Raw genomic sequence first — 17760 nt, 5'->3', positions numbered from 1 at the left:
ATAATAATTATTAAAAAGGTACGTTTTTTAAATAATAAAAAACACGTTATTTCATATATATATATATATATATATATATATATATATATATATATATATATATATATATATATATATATATATATATGAGGGTTTAATATTTTACAATTAATAATTACACTCACATAGCTCACTTTATCCCCTTTTTAGACACTCGTGCCTCTCATCAAATATGTTTCCCCCCCTAAAATAATTTTAAAATGATCAGAAATTTTCAGCAAAACCTGTAGGTTTTAGTAGCCCTGCGACGCGTGCGCATCCCATTGTATGCGCGTGAGGCTGTTTTTGGCGCGAGAGCGTCTAGCACAGGCGCATGCTGATTGGCTGGACTCGCCACTGGACGGATGCATGCGCGAGAGGCAGCAAACTCCTGTGTGCAGGGAAAAAGCCGCCGCCGCCTCAGCTTCATTATCCAACACGAATAGGAAAACATCGAAAAATATCTCAGTAAGTATAAAATAATCACCCACATTAACATCAGAATATGTTATTGTATGTTCTCGTTGCACTGGAAAAGATCTGCACCGTCGCTGTTACGTTTAAACATGATAAGATCAGGTGAAATCTGTTCAGCTCGGCCCGCGCTGTTGCTAAGCAAAGGCTCGGTGTGTTAGCGCGCACGACGATAACATTCAAATAAATGCGTGAATGCTTTGCTTGTAGCGTTTAGACGCCAAGAAGAAGTGTGTATGCTAATTGAGCTAAATTATCCTGCTATCATGTGCGACGGAGCATCGTTTGAGCCTTGTTTTTTGTTTTTGCAGGTATTGGCTTCTTGAGCTAGCTTATAGTTCTTTGTAAACAAACATCACACTAGCAAACGCATGGAATTATTTCTCAAGCATGTTGTTTTATATCTTTGTTTTGTTGCTCTTGCAGAATGAGCTTATCGCGAGGCAAACCGTAGTAATCAATCGGAGATTTGTAGCTAAATGTTAGCAGTGCAGCTATCACTGCATTTAAATCCGATATTGTTTATGTTGTGTATTTTGAAACGCATGCATTGGAAGTTAGCATATGATATGAGATGTGAAAGCATGAAAACATGAGAGCTGTGTTGAGCTGCCCAGTGTTTCACATTGTTTAACCTTGCTCGCTGAAATCCTTCATGACATGAAGATAAGAACACATGGCTGGTTTATCGCAATTCTAGTGCAAGGTTGGTTAAATAAGCGTCTTGGTAAATGAATATGGGAACTACATCCCAATCCACCAATATAATTGCAGAATTTAATATAAAGTGTTCTGCATGCACTGTTGTTGCTTTAGCTTTGATAACAGTGTGTGCACCAATATATTTTTCGCCTTTTATTGATTAATAATTGTTTACTAAAATGTATTGTTTACATTGTTATTATGTATTTAATCCTTAAATGATTTTGAAGCTCCTCAAATCAAAGGCATTTGTTTGTATATTTCTATAGAGGTCTGTAAATTTGTTTTTATTAGATCAGTGGGTGTGTTTCACTTTAAAATCAAAGTTTTATAAAAAAAAAAAAAAAAATTGAAACACATTTTGGATATATTTAAATGTAGATGTTTCAATGAACTTTATTTGCTTAGGGGAGCTCTGAATGCTGTGATCAAGAATCATCTCTGCATTTTAAGAGGTCACGCCCTACAACAGAGGACTGTAGGTGAGTGCACAAAAACAAATACTGACTTTTGTCATTGCAGTTAAGGTAACTAAATTCTAACCTTAAATCTTAAAGGGGGGGTATTACACACAGTTTCTGCCAGTTTCTCGTGTTAATCTTGAGTACATATAGAGTAACAATGCATCCTTCATATATCCGAAAAGTCTTTAGTTTTGTCATATTTATAAAAGATACGCTAAACTGAGTCTTTCTGAAAAAAGCAGAGCAGCTTTACTCACCACCCGCGATCTGCAAATCCAGCGCCAAACTGGGACTTGTTTACAAAGTATTCGTCACCGAATTCCCAGGAACAAACAAACATACGTGCACAACTCCATAGCTGCCCTGGAAAAACAAACTTCATCCACTGTTCCCCTAATGCTGGGTTCTTTGGGAAGCTGAAAAAGGTAATCTTCCCCTAACACTCCTTTGGTGACGGGAGCTGCATCTCATTTCGGAGGCTGCGTCCTCCGGAGGTCACATTTGAAGGCTGAATACTTCATCAAGGATGTCATATTTAAGAAAAGTAACCATAATAAAATTGACTGATGTTCATTGGGAGGTGTAAAATACTGTAATTTCTTTTTTACGTTGCAATCTAATGGTTATTTTTCTCAAATGAGACCGCCTCGATGATGTATACAGCCTTCAAAGGGTGCAGCCCCTGAATTGGAACACAGCCATTGTTGAAAAATCTCTCGGCTTCAGAATCCTGAACGAAGAGCGTTGATGGGCGTGCTCGTGCTCTGGGTGATTTGTCTGTGCACGCTTATCAGGTAGAAGTGCCTATATAAGGTCTAAAGTGCCTATATATGCACTCTTTTGACGTCATATAGGGCACACAAGAAAAAAACTCTCCGAACCCTGTACTGAAACCGGAAGAGACATGAAATAGCATTCCTAATACGTCCCAGCCCTAATACAAAGTATGACAATGCTAATCTCAGGTACTGTTTATGTGCCTTATTTAATGTTAAAAGCATCTTATGTGAATTTGAATATCATTTTGTTTGCCGTAGATAGCCATACAGAAAGCAACAATGGATAATTTACCTTAGATCTTGTAAATAAATTAAAGTAAACAATAACTTTCAAACTGTCAACTCAGGGTGAGCAAACAAGTGTATTCTGTGATGAAGATAGTTTTAGTTACTCAGTATGTATTTTTAATAATGTTAAATAGGTGTAAAATATTTATGAATTGATGTACTTGTCGGTTTCATTGTGAGTGCAGTGTGCCTGCAGAAAGTGATCCGCCTAGACGCTACTCTGATTGGCTGTGAGTTTTATTAACTTACCATTGTTCTTTTCGATGCTATTTGTGGGAGTAGGTAGGAGTGTAGGTCCTTTCTTAACTAATTCCGGAATGACGCTTAAGTTTGAAATGCCCCAGGTAACTCCTTTATTGGTCAGATGCCATGGTGTCACGATATGTGATGTAGACTGATATCGTTGAAGAGAAATCCATGTGCTTATAGAGAGGCATGTAAACACCATTGTGAATGTTCGATTAAGTTGGTTCTTCGCCCAATAAAGGGTTAACTGAATTTGTCGTGTCTGGTGTGGATTGCTTGTTGCTGGAATCTTAATGCTTTGCATCTGGTTAGAACATGGTGTTACACTGCAAGACCTAATGCAGATATTTTGACATTGGATGTTTTTTCCCATATATTTACTTAATGGATTTACATTATTTCTTGACATTTTTATCAAAATTTGCAGTGGATATGCACCCAAACAGTCAAATATGAGCACTCTTTGCAGAGTTTTAGTCTTTGTAATCTTTTATGGTTTACTCATAATCTTTTTTTTTTTTTTTTTTTTCTTCAGTTGACCACTTTCCTCCCCAGACCAGGGAGCCACACAGGTCACATTAGCTTATAGGAAAAACATTTAGAATCAGCCATGGGAAAGAAGAACCAGAACCGTGAAGATGATGAGGCTGCTTCCTCAGATGAGGAAGAGTATGTAGTGGAGAAGGTCTTGGACAGGAGAGTTGTGAAAGGCCGTGTGGAATATTTCCTCAAGTGGAAAGGCTTTACAGAGTAAGTTTTCATTGCCCTTTAAAATAATCTAAAGGCCCAGATATACTTATGGCAAAGTACTTTTTCATTCTTCACTTAGGGGTTCGAAATACGTGACTTTTATACTGTCATTCAAGATCCATACAGGTAGTAAAGACATTGTTAAAATAATCAACGTGACTACAGTGGTTCAACCTTAATGTTGTGAAGTGACGAGAATATTTTTTATGTGCAATAAACAAAACAAAAATAACGACTTTATTCAATTTCTTCTCTTCCGTGTCAGTCTCTGTCACTGTTCATGTTGTAAACACAGTGACACAACGTCAGAACGCCAACTCATTATTAGCCAGCTCCTGCATCAGCATCACACATTCGTGGTGCTCATGTGAACAGCGTCAGAAACTGACACAGAAGAAAGAAATGGTTGAATAAAGTCATTATTTTTGTTGTTTTTGCACACAAAAAATATTCTTGAACAACTGGGGGGTCCAGAAAGCTCTTGGATTTCATCAAAAAGATCTTATTTTTTGTTCTGAAGATGAACAAAGGTCTTACAGGTTTGGAACAACATGAAGGAGAGTAATTATAGAATTTTCATTTTTGTGTGAACTAACCCTTTAAGGGTGTCTAATAGGGCAATAGCTGTTTTCACATCTCAAGAAGATGTGGGGTGTGTTACTGCAGGTAAAAGTCTTAAAGCGCATTAAATGAATGAAATGCATCAGCCTTTCTAAATTCTAAAAAAAAAAAAAAAACATTTAAGAAATCGGTTTGGAGAACACTTAATTCTTGGCAATTTTGTAATGGTGTGTGAACTTCCTGTTAGCATATTGACATATATCACATGACATGAGGAAATACAATGTTCTTAATTCATCCTTAATAGTACATTGTCTTGCAGCAAACACAACACATGGGAACCGGAAAAAAACCTGGACTGTCCAGAGCTTATCGCAGAGTTCATGAAGACCTATAAAAAGGGAAGCAGTGGAAGCACACCCAGCAGCAAGCCCTCCAGCACAGGCTCTTCTTCGGCCCGTCCCAAAGACAGTAGTGGCAGCAGCAGCACAAGCAAGAGGAAAAACTCAGAGGAAGAGAACGGGAGTGGCAGCAAACCCAAAAAGAAAAAGGAGGTACGGGCTTAACAAAAGTTTAAGAGCCCATACTCAAGCTTCATTTGCATGTAATTATCATGCAATATCCAACTTGATATTACAAATATATCCCCACAATTAATTCTAAAATATGTTTCTTAAATCATCCCTTGCTTTAAGTGATGTTGTGTTATGTGGTGGCCAGTGTATTTAATGAGGTGGTATAAAAATAAGACGTAGTTTGAGTAATTTTAGGGTTTATGATCATCGCCTTTGTTCTTCCTAGGATGAGATTCTTGTAGCAAGAGGGTTTGAGCGAGGCCTGGAGCCTGAGAAGATTATTGGAGCAACAGACTCTTGTGGAGACCTTATGTTCCTTATGAAGTGGTGAGCAATTTTACCCTATTATAGTTAAATGTTTTTTTTTTTTTTCTCTGTCAAAAATGGTCTTTGGTGATGGCGGACGAACATGGTCATCCACACACAGTTCAAAGTACCCTACTTATGTGAACTCTGAGCCCAGCACTGAATAATAAATTTAAAATAAATGCAAAAAACAGTTTGTATTATTAAGCTAATATTACAAACTGTTATATTAACTTAATAATATTAAAGGGATAATATTAACCTGTTTATTCATGAAATAAAAATAATCGATGTCAGGATATCATCAAACAAGGTGCTTAGAACTATTTTATATTTAAAAATCTGTAAATTTATATGTGAAAAGTCACTGAGTGACTCCTTTTGAAAAGTTTGTAATAAAATGAACAACAAAGTTTACATGGAAAAAGTCAAGCCAAGACATAATGCACAGATAATTTTACATACAGTATCAGATGCACTGTCAATTGCGCATTTAAATAGAGTTGTCAATCTAGAAACTTTGCAATGTGTTGTTAGCAGCATGAAAATATATATTGTATACAGAAAGCGAGCAAAGATCACTGCTATTTTAATCACTGAAGCGGTCAATTCTTTCAGTTCAACAGGAGGTACACAAAGCTGCATTCTTGCGAAAACTCCCGCTATAATCAATGGACTGTTTATGCTGTGCACTGCATCTCTTACTGAAATGTTCATACTTTGTCGGTTAAAATGAAAGGAACTTGCTCTGAATGAAATCTTTGGTGTTTCCAGTGGTGTTGAATAGGTTCTGACTAATCTGATTGGCCTTTGCTTTGACATGCTCAACAGATATGCCAATGATTAGTTACATCTCAACACTGCAAAAACACATTTTAAAGCAGCCGGCTATCAGCAGGTACTGCAGAACGGCAAATATTGTCCCATTAAATTATCAAACAAAACTTTGGCAGGACAAATTTTCATTTTGGCTGCCGCTAAATATTTTCAATGCAGGAAAAACCCTGTTAAAACATGAATTTAGAACTGCTAAGTATTCAGCATTTATATATGATTTAAATCTAATCACAAACCGTCTCAATAGACATGTTAATGACATGGCTGCATCTCACCTGACCAATTGTGATTGGATCACCAGAGATGGATGTTAGGACAATAGTGTCAATGGCCACATTTACACCTGGTATTATGTCTGATTTCATGCAAACTGCCCCGTTATTGTTTCTTTGTCTGAACTTTGCTCACATTTACATCCCTGCCTGGTGCGAGACTGAAGATCCATTATTCTTTTGTCTCAATTTTACACCTATTTACACCTGTAAATTTGCCAAGCCGAACCAAGATCAAATGGAAACACAACCTAGGGATGCACAGATCCAATACTCAGATCAGGTATCGGCTCCGATACCGGCATTTTTGCCGGAACGGGTATCGACTGGATGGGACCGATCCAAATCCAATATTGTGCGTGTACTATTCTGTGTTATTGTTAAGCCCTACAAAAGGCACAAAAGCATTAAAAAGCACCATAAAGCATTAAAAAGCACCATATTCATGCACCATATTCCAAGTGTTCTGAAGCCATTCCATAGTTTAATTTGAGGTACAGATAAATATTTAAGTCGTTAAATTAAAGTTCACACAAATGCCTCCCTCCGCAGCGACTGTCAAATCAGCATTCAAACTGCATGTTGCGTTCGGTTACGACAGTCAACACAATGAAACTCTCTCCAAGATGAATCAATGTTTCTATTATTATACTTCATCAAGATACCGGTAATACAATACGCATCAATATATCTTCACTTTGTGCTTTAAACTTTTAAGTGCAGAGCGCTGCCGCTGCGACTCCATGATGCTTCTAGCGCATCATTCTGCACAGGGGATGTGCATAAGCGCTTTGTCCGCTCTGTATGGGAGCTGTTCATATTATAATACTTTTGCGCAATGATAGATTAATAGCATTTTTTGTTCTGTCCTATATATCATGTGTTGCTGCCTCATTAAAAAAACCTCTGCTATAAATTAATTTTATTTTATTATATTTAATTAAAAATGTTTTTGTATATATTTAAATTTAAATGTGTTTAGTTTGTCATGTATGACTCAGACATTCATGAAAACATGTCATGAGTCATGGATGAAGCTGGACTCCAAGCTAGTGAAGCTATTGGTTTATTTACAGTTGTTGCACTGATGCACAATTATTTAATAAATAATTCACTACATTTGTGTCTGTTTATTTTGTTTTACGGAGTTAGGAAAGTAATGTTTAAGTTAAGTCTGTTGCCTTGCACAAAAGTATGATCCCAGTTTCTTCCACACAGTGAGGCATACAGTATATTAGGTAATTGAGCACTTTTTTTCTTATTATTACTTGAATATCTGATTGGTATCGGCTGATACTGAATCCCAAGTATCGCAATCGGAAGCAAAAAAGGCGGATCGGAGCATCCCTAAACATAACTGGAACTGTTCCTTGCTGATCTTAGAACAGTTCAGCCCGATGGTGGAAAAGTGGCTACTGAATCCAAAAACTTGTTCCTTTTATGATCTCTCTTCATAGATTAAGGCAGAAAATACAGTGTTCATTGCATGTAGCTTTTTGCATCATATATCATGCATTATAAACATGTTATCCTCTTGTCTACTGCCTAAATGTTCCATTGGTCAAATGTTACTAGCTATACACTAGCTTAATACAGTAAATGATAAATTAAAGTGCATAGTTATGTAATAAATGATGAAAATCTGCATTTTCGCATATTTCTGTGTTCACTGTTTTCACCAATTAGTAAATGACGATCTCTAACATTTCTAATATAAAGCTCTGGTCAAATATGATGCATGGCTTCTTAGGGTTGAATATATTTTCAGGGTTTCTGGGGGTCCTTAAAAAGTCTTAATTCAGTTTGATTGAATTTAAGGCCATAAAATGTCTTAAATATCTTAAGTGGTATAACAAAAGTCTTAAATTTGGGGACAGAGTGGAACCGCTATACGGCTTAATGTGATTATTAAACTTCAAAAGGGCTATCATTTAAATAAATGAGAGCTTCACATTTGAAGTAAAAATGTTCCTCAGGGTCAGTTTCAGAGGAGTTCATACCACACATTTATGCCAATCGAACTCTTATGATCCACTGTTGATGATATCTTTACTGTAAGGTGTTTATATTGTAATGTGTTGAAGATGGTTGTTGAAGGGCATATTTTATCTCAATCATTTTGAATGAGCAGCTGGCAGTAGTAAAGCATAGGCATTTCCCAGTGTGTATAATTGTTTATAATTAAAAATTCAGCATTATGCATAATTTTTTTTTAAAGGTTGTTATTGGTATTTTGGTTGCACAATAAACTAAATCTGGCTTTTAATTGAATCTAAACTCTTTAGCTTCTCTCTGGGCTGCCCTGTCACAAGAGGCAAAGACCAAGAACGTAATTTAACACATTCAATTCATAGATTTTACTAGTAACGGCACAATAATCTTTTTATTTCCTTTCTTTGAACACATTATTATTGTATCGGCAAATTCTAGAAATTTGTGTGTATCGATATTTTAAACTTGCAGTTACCCTGTTAAAGTTGAATGTGCCCCAGCCGGTTTAAGTAAAAGAACCTGAGTGACGTCATTTAAGATTGTATTGAGCATGTTTGCTCTATCGACTTATTCGACAGAATTTTATTTGCACAGTTTTAAAAACGCCTTAAATATGTGTTTTTTTGTTTTTTAATTCTGCAGAAACCCTGATTTTTATGTCAGTACAGTATGCAGTGAATGTAAACAAAATCATTGCTCTAGTATCTGGAGTTAAGCCAATCATGAGGTCTTTACTTCCAGACATCTTTATAAACAGGTGTTAAATTCTGGTTAAGCTCTCCTAAATGAATTTGATGCAAGCTTTGACTTACAAGTGTATTTAAAAATTTTATTGTGATTTTCAGTTTGGAGCTGATTCAGTGCAGGATGATGTATAACCTTGTGCAACTGTCCACTTAATGCAAAATTTTCACTGATGTCCCACCACAGGAAGGACTCTGATGAGGCAGACCTTGTGCTTGCAAAGGAAGCCAATCACAAGTGCCCACAGATCGTCATTGCCTTCTACGAGGAGCGTCTGACCTGGCATGAAGATGGCGATAAGAAGGAAAAGAGTGCCACAGCAGTTTAAATGGCATAAGGTGGAGGAAAGACAGAGTCCTCCAAACCTTGTGCCCTTTGTCGCACCGGTGACACTCTCATAGCCAACTTTTAACGGACCATTTAGAAAAAGAAACAGCCAGCGAGTAATGGAGGTTACTGCCCACCTTGACAACCTCTGTCCACCCTTCATGAAACAGCATCACTCACCAGACAAAAACCGAAAGGCCATGGCGAACTGTGGCTGCAGCAGAGAGCGGTGGAATGTGATCTCTTTTCTCTTACTCTCTCTCTGATCTTCCTTCTGTTTTGTCATTATTTGTGTATTTGTGCCCCTACAACTATGTTCTTATGATGTGTTGTGTGCTAGTGTAGATGTGAAACGATGAAAACCCGTACATGCCAACCTTTAAACTTTATTCTCAGTTGATTTTGTAGTATTGCTGACATGACTGAAAAAAAATCGGTTGAGGTTCAGCGTTTATCTGTAACGCTGGATAAAGGGTTTTTGCAATCAGGTAGAAAGAATTTTGCTGTATCAAATTTTTTACTGTAATAATGACCCATGTGGGGCAAAATCCTGTGATTTATTTTATATTCTTTTCTTAATTGTCAGTAAAGCCACATTACAGAACTTTACCTTATGATTACTTGCCCAGATTAAAATTAGGACTATTAGTTATTGGCATCTTTTTTTTTTTTTTTTTTACTTTCTCCATCTAACACCTGTATAAAAATTATATAACTCTTCTAGTGTCAAAATTGGCCCTTTTTAACCATTCTTAATCTTTAAACGTATCACTCTTGCTAGTAGGAGGGCAGACAATCGTCATCACGTGAGTGTGAAATGGGACATTTTTATCAGTTTCCACACACTTTTTTTCCTTTATTAATTTTGCTCTGCAAGTCTAACTGATATACTCCCTCTTGTGGCTGGTTTTGGTGAACACATTCCCTGTTTGACCTCATGAACTCAGCTGTCCTCATTCACGTGGTAGATTAAACATATATTGGGTTCTTATTACTTTTTTAACCTAGAGTTGACTCAATAAAATGGTGTTTATCAAGGTCACGTGACTACACTGGAGTTTTGTGCTCTGTAGTGCTTTTTTTTGTTCTTTTACAGAGCCACTGAACAAAGCTACTTACATTGACAGCCTTTGAGATCATTTACAACAGGAAAAGTGTTTTATTTTAAAAGTATGGACACAGTCCACTGGCAGTAGAATAGTGGGAAAGGTTGTTTGCGATGGAGTTGTTTGTAACGGGGGGAAAAGTTTTAAACATTTAAACAGGGTTGAACATGTAGTTACTTTTTTTGGTATGGTTTTTGTTGGATTGCCATTATCATTTCCACAGATGAATCAGTTTTAGCAGTTGTTTTTAAAATGTGCAACATTAGATGTCTTTTTCTATGTTATGTGCACAGCCTTTTTTTTTAATGTCATGTACCAAATTGTAGTAAATCTAGTTTTCAACACTAACAGTTGAACTTTTTTGGAAACCCTAAGCCCTGGCTTTTTGACTCAAGTCATACTAAATAAATTTCATTGTAGTACTGAGATTATGCAAGTTTCACTATATGCAATGTTTGTGGAAAAACCCAATTTAAACCATTTATTTTAACCAATGATATATGGAACATCCCATTTAGTTCAGTTGTCATTGCAGTGCAGTATTAAGTTTGACCTGAAAAGCAGTGCTGATGTTTACCAGCAGATGTCATAATGGAGCAACTCTTGCCTTTTTGTTTCTACTGATTAAAAAACAGTTTGCGTAGGGATTCTAAAGTAATAATAGCATGTTAAAATCCAGAAGAATAAGGATTATTGGGCATATTTGAATTTTAAATGCTTTTCATCCTAATTCAAAGTTAAATATTTGGCTTATAAATGCATTGTATTCATATATCATTCATTGTACTCAATCATATTCAAGTACAATTCTATATTTTGACCTAGTTTTGATGTGGTTTAATGACACTTTAATATCCTTTCAGTTTCATGCAACTTCCCGATGCAAAACATTACAACCCCCCCCCCCCCCCCCTTCAAATGCTCAATTTCAATTCAAAGATATTTTATCACAGTTATATCTTTCTGATGACGGTATGCTGTTGCACAGGCCTTAGCCCTGCCCTTCAGATTTTAGCCTCATTAAAGACTTCCAGTTCAGCCTCTTCCTTTTGTATCTCCAGACATTTGGACTATTGTGAATGTGACTTGTAGCTCCTTTGTGGCCTCAGCTCCACACAGTCCAGAGTTGAGGAGAGGTGGCGTCTGAGCCGGAACCCCTCCCTTTAATACCATTTTCTCGACTACCTCAGTGGCAGTGGAATTTTCCAAAGGGGAAAAGGGGAAGCGGTTCAGCTCTGAAATGGAATGCAGAGGTCACTAGTAAATTTTAAGCCCCGGGGAGCAGAAGTCTCCGTAGATAGCTGAGAGGCTGCATTTATGCTTTATGGAGCGCCGGAGAGCTGTCACACTCGCTCTGCTCCACCAGGACACAAGGAATGTAAGATCAGGAGAGGCGAAGTAACGAAATATAACAAAAATACACCTAAAAACCCGTTCACAACATATCTATATTTTCCACCACCGTACATTCTGTTTATTCCAAGCGTGTGCTGCAGTTTTGTCTGCTGATTTAAATGTTTGAGTGCTTTTACAGCAAGATGGATTCTGATTGGCTGTCAAAGTTTTTATCATTCATCAGTTGGAAAAAATCGTCCAGAAAGAAAGGGTTTCCAACGATATTGTTCCTCTGTGTCGTTATAGTTCACAGACTGATGACGCGTTTTAACGGTCATCAATAGCCTATCATAAATCCTGCAAAGTTTTTTATTTTTTAAAAAATGTATGTACATTTATAAGACTATATTTAGTATTATATTACATTTGGATTCAATTACAAAAAAATAGTTAACGCTGCTGTGAAGGTGTTTCTAATACAGTGGCTATGGGAGTGACGGTAAAAATGACATCTTTCTCTCTTCTGACTGCTGTTATCAATCTCTCTTTATTTTTCCCTCTTTTTGAAAGTTGTGAAAACACTATTATGGAGGTTTTCTTTTGTTATTTGCGCAAATGGAAACACAAAAAATATATTTAATGTCGTCTCTCATTCATTGCAATAAATATTTACCCAACGATGACGACTTCCCCTTCTGAGAAACACGGAAATGTGAAAAGAGTCTATTATAGTTGTGGTGTGAACTCATTCTATTTATTTATTTATTTATTTTTAATTTACAATGTTTTTAGTTATTTTAAATAAACTTTATCGTTATAGTACTGTGAATGAAAACACAATGCCATTGAAATAAATTAGCCTAGTACATTTTATGAGCGAGTTTAAATGGATAGTTTGCCAAACAAATTTTGAAATGGGAACAAAATACAGTTGAAATTAATTAGTACATTTTGTGAGTTTAAATGGATTGTTCGCCAAAAAAATTTTTTTAATTTAAAGTTTTCACAATGATGCCATTGAAGAACCATTTTGGGTTCCCCAAAGAACCTTTTAGTGATCAGTTCTTAAAAGAACTTAGTGTGAAGAACATAACAACCTTTTTGCACTATAAAGAACCTTTTCTGCAATGGAAAGGTTCCATGGATGTTAAAGGTTCCTTGTGGAACCATAGATGACATAAAGAGCCTATATTTTTAAGAGTGTCATCAAACCTGTATGACATACTTTCTTTTGTGAAACAGATATCTTGAAGAAAGAAAGTCATACAGGACATGAGGGTGAGTGAATGATGACAGAATATTCACTTTTGGAGAATTATCCCATTAAAGTCATAATCCCCATGGTGAAACCCACAATGTTGAACTATGTGCAGGAAGTTGGGGTTTGCCTTTCCTGAGCGACGTTTTTACCAATAAGCAAAGAGTGCATGCTTTGAATGTGGTTGCTGAAGCAAAAAAGCCTGCAAGCAGCGAATAGAGTCTGTACGCAAGATTTCTGGGATGCATGTGGTCCGATGGGTTTTTCTGCACATAAGCTCAAATAGATGGCTGTCAAGGGGACCACTGAACAGCTGTGGTCGAGGGCTGGAGTTTGGGAGGGGAAGACTGCAGCAGTGTGTTCGATCCACACTGCACCACCATCCAAACTGCCTAAGTGCACACACAAAGTGCATTTGAGCGCTGTAGCTTTCATTTGGATCAGAGAGCAGAGTCCTACAGGCCTCAGAAGTACGTTTTCAAATCCCTTTCCGAACTTAAAAAACCTAAACGCACACAAAAGCCCAATTACACCATGAGTCTGCTGAATTTTAGTGCGGTATAATGTGCGGCGTCATTAAGAACGCAAGGTCACGTCATTAGCAATGACCTTTCGAGGCGCTTATCACCCCTCTATTGGGTTGTTGTTCGAGCCGTGCATCGCGATGGCGCAGCAACACTCTTTGGCCCTCGGTTGCGTTTAAAGCACAGCAAAGCTTCGAGAAACAAAGCCCAACCTCTCCCCAGCAGCCCCCACTGTAGAGCAAGCAGTCTGGCGTTACGTCCAGTCCTCCTCCACCCCCATCTCTTCCCCTAGCTGGGGGAGTGAGAGAATTATGGCCGCCATAAAAGGCAGATAATGCATTGTTAACTAATTCTGTCTGCTCAGAGCTGATGTATCCACTGCTCTAAATCTCCATGCCTCCAATAAAATGCAAATGCTAATGCTCGCCCTCCACGAGCTGATATCATTTTTAACAGGCCGGAGGTAAAAGACGAGATAGGGTGGGGCAGGGGACGACATAGACAGTGTGAGGTTTGCTATCCGGCAGGAGGAAGAAGATACAGCGTGGCGAGAAAGCCTATTAGAGCTGCGTTTAATAGCAAAGCTCTCTATGAACGCCCGATTCTGGTGCTGGAGCTTTTGGAGGCAGGGAGCTGAATGAGCACAGAGTAAATGTCAGTGTGTATTGCTCTATGAACTGATTCATGGGCTTTTTTAAATTAGCTTTGAGCAAATCATTACATTACTTTGTATGTATTATTTACAGCGCACTGCACGACGAGTTTCGGTATTGAAATATTACATCCCTTAAGGACATTCTAATTATAAAAATCTGGGCATCTAAATCATAAATATTCATTTTAATACTTTCATTAAGATTTGTGGTACATTTGGCTATGATCTGCTAAATATATTTGCTTTATTTTATAATTCCATTACACACACAAATATATATATATAATAAATTTATATTTCTATATATATATATATATATATATATATATATATATATATATATATATATTTTTTTTTTTTTTTTAAATTAAATCATGTTTACAGTCGAGATTTTGTTCTATTATTAACAAAGATAGAAGATACTCGTTCCTGTGTTGCTCTGTAACCTACTGGGACATCTAAATATCGATTCAGATCTATACTTCAATTACAAAATGGCAGTTTTCTGTCATTTGTTAATGACGGCTGATTTGTGTCTCTTCCACACATGCCGTGTTCTGTAATTAGACTGTAAATTCATTTTCACTGGGGACGTTAAAGATGAGAGAGAAAGAATAAAAGAGATAATGTCAAGCCGTTATTAGCTTAAAATGTTTATTTCAAGCTTTTAAACTGCATGGAATTATTCTTACACCAGAATTAAACCAGCCCTGCAATTACACATTCACATTTATATATTTATTTATATGATTTATGTAATGTCCATCTGCAAATGTGTTTCGGCTGACCTCCTCTAGCATAAAAATTGACCACTCTGCTGATATAGCCTCATCATAGTAGGCCAAATTCACTTCGAAATGTAGGTTTCAATTGCTTTACGCTTAGTAGTATTGCCCCGGTTTTCTCTGATGACTGTTATTTAATGCTTATATAAGCCTAAACCGATCACAGTGCAGTTGGAACTAACGGCACAGTTAATCTCAGTAACAGTCTCCGTTCTGGTCTGAAATTACACACTTGTGTGTATTCATCGTGTTGGAGGGAAGCAATTAAACACCTTTGAGATGGCACACTGCTATCTGAATCGATTCTGAGCATGTAGATCAGTATAACTATACAAGTTATATCAAAATTCATTAACGTTTTGATTTAAAAAAGCTGAATTTTCAGCACCAGAAATCATTCTAATATGTTGATTTGCTGCTCAAGAGACATTTATTATTATTATCATCAGTGTTGGGGGTAACGCATTAAAAGTAACTTGAGTTACGTAATCGGATTACTTTTTCAAGTAACTAGTAAAGTAACACATTACTTTTTCAATTTAGATCAAAATATCTAAATAACTTTTTCACATTTTTTGACTGACAGCTCTCCTGTCCTCATGTTGAGAGAAATAAAGTGCAGAGGTGCTGTGTACCGGTTATTGTAGTTCTAGACTAAATGTGAACATGCATTTACTCATCTCGCTTGCACAAAAACATTCAATATTCCTAAAAATGAATAAAAACAGTGAAATATAATCTCAGAATTATAACGCAAACCTGTAATTATTAACTATAAATTATAAAGATATACTTTTAATCTCACTTTATTAACTAATGTCTTTGCTGCTGACCTTCAATGATCTAATTCAACCATACTAACAAGCAAAAATTACTTTAGATTATATTTAGAAATAAGAGTGTTGAACATCATTCTCCTGTATCCTACTCTTCTTTAATCCAGAACGGCAGTACGCTAAAAGATTTCTTTGAGCTGCGCCCTCTACTGTTCAGGCTTAATATGCATTTCCTTCAGCCTGACACCGTGTTGTCACAGTGTCTACACCGGACACGAGCGCCGCGACATGTCAAAAGACAACAGAACCCATTATAATCAGTGATACTGTCTACACTGGATATGGCACGGCACGACAACAAATTCCCGACAGTAAACAGATTCCCTGTTCTATTCCTGACATAGTCCAAGTGCTTTGCAACGGTCGGCGTTGCGGCGTGGCATGATGCAACAACGGTCGCGTTGGGTGTAGACACGGTGTGAGGCTTATTTATTTCACTTTTAGTGTGAAAGGGTCTTAACATTTGCCAAATATATATATATTTTTTGTTGTTATTAAAAAAATAAACAAGCAAGCCCAGCCCAGGTGAAAAAAAGTAATGTAAAAGTAATATGACGCATTACTTTTCATAAAAAGTAACTTACGCAATTAGTTACTTTTTAGGGAGTAACGCAATTGATTATCTATGTTGAACACAGTTGTGCTGCTACAGTAAAGACATTTATAATGTTAGAAAAGATTTATATTTCTAATAAAATCTGTAAATTGAACTTTCTATTCATTAAAGAATCCTCAAAGAGGTGTCACAGTTTTCACAAAAATATTAAGCAGCAAGACAAACTGTTTTCAACACTAATAATAATAAGAACCATTATTAATAATTGCACAGAAAAAAATAGCGTATTAGAATGATTTCCGAAGGATCATGTGACACTGAAGACTGGAGTAATGATGCTGAAAATTCAGCTTTGCCATCAGAGGAATAAATTCTAAGAATATTTCACAATAGTACCCTTCTTTCAAAAGCAAAAAAACTTGAATATATAGTGTATATTAATTTTTAGTGAGAGCCACATTCGTCAGTGCTTACTTCATTTGAGAGACAACTTTACTGAACAAAAGGTCAGCCAAAAGTGCCCACCTGCTGGCCTCTCCTACATCCCATCATGCCCCTGGGCTAGGAAGACCACGTTGTATTACTTGAGTTGTTTTTGGTCAGCATGTGTCCTGAAATTTATGATGGCGACATATCGGCGCCTATTTTGCTTTAAAAGTCTTCTTGAGTTTCCTGGCTTAGCTGGATGTGTGGAGAGTGCTAATCCACTCACATTCAGGACAGACACGTTCAGACGCTGGCCCACGGCCACTCATTTTAACTGACAGTGCGCTGTTCTGCACCGGCTGGAGTACAGGCGGCGTGACATGGTACAATGGAGCCTCTAGAGTTACTGCATCCCCGGAGGACCCTGTGTTATCTGGCGGCGTTTGAAAACAGAGGGCTCTGTGATCTAACAGCGAGCACGGCCCAGCCATGTGCAGGACAACCCAGCTGGGGCTGCGGGCACATCTGTCTGGTGGAAAAGCCGGCTCATCACATGCATCTCAATCGTAAAGTGTCAGAGAATGACTGATAGGAATTTCAAGAGAGAGCTGACCTTTGAGACAGGAGTTCCTCTATTGAATCTCTGTGAAATCCCCTGGCTTTCATGCAGGACAGGCATTCATGCACTGAAACTCAAAATAATTTCATAAACAACATTATCTGGTTTAACACATAAATCTGATGGAGGAATTTAGAGTTCAAAAAACGTAAAAATTATCCAATTTGGCCTTAGATTAGTCCAATTGAAATGGTATTCAATGAATATCACATGATATAATCTGGGAAGTGTACAGTATACACATCTACAGTATACACACTGTCGTTAAAAATTGAGGTCAGTAGCTTTTTTTATTCAGCAAAGGTGCACTAGATTGATCAAAAGT

At 37.0% G+C, this 17760-nt stretch overlaps 1 protein-coding gene across 4 annotated transcripts; it reads left to right on the top strand.

The window, feature by feature from the left end:
• Positions 1 to 179: 179 nt before the first annotated feature.
• cbx5 (chromobox homolog 5 (HP1 alpha homolog, Drosophila)) lies at positions 180 to 9987 on the top strand. Of its 4 annotated transcripts, none has more exons than XM_067372462.1 (6): positions 191 to 486; positions 1603 to 1672; positions 3507 to 3721; positions 4605 to 4836; positions 5084 to 5184; positions 9195 to 9987. In XM_067372462.1, the coding sequence occupies exons 3-6, from the start codon at positions 3582 to 3584 to the stop codon at positions 9334 to 9336; spliced, it is 615 nt and encodes a 204-aa protein (XP_067228563.1). In that variant the 5' UTR covers positions 191 to 486; positions 1603 to 1672; positions 3507 to 3581; the 3' UTR covers positions 9337 to 9987. The 4 variants fall into 4 exon arrangements, with proteins under 4 accessions (XP_067228561.1, XP_067228563.1, XP_067228564.1 ...); XM_067372461.1 differs by having other exon boundaries at positions 192 to 486; positions 1603 to 1676; XM_067372460.1 differs by lacking the exon at positions 3507 to 3721 and having other exon boundaries at positions 180 to 486; positions 1603 to 1676.
• The last annotated feature ends 7773 nt before the right edge of the window (positions 9988 to 17760 follow it).

Source organism: Chanodichthys erythropterus, chromosome 20 (assembly GCF_024489055.1).
Source record: "Chanodichthys erythropterus isolate Z2021 chromosome 20, ASM2448905v1, whole genome shotgun sequence".
NCBI lineage: Eukaryota > Metazoa > Chordata > Actinopteri > Cypriniformes > Xenocyprididae > Chanodichthys > Chanodichthys erythropterus.
The sequence above is the reverse complement of the archived record's forward strand: the minus strand, read 5'-3'. Positions and strand labels throughout refer to the sequence as shown.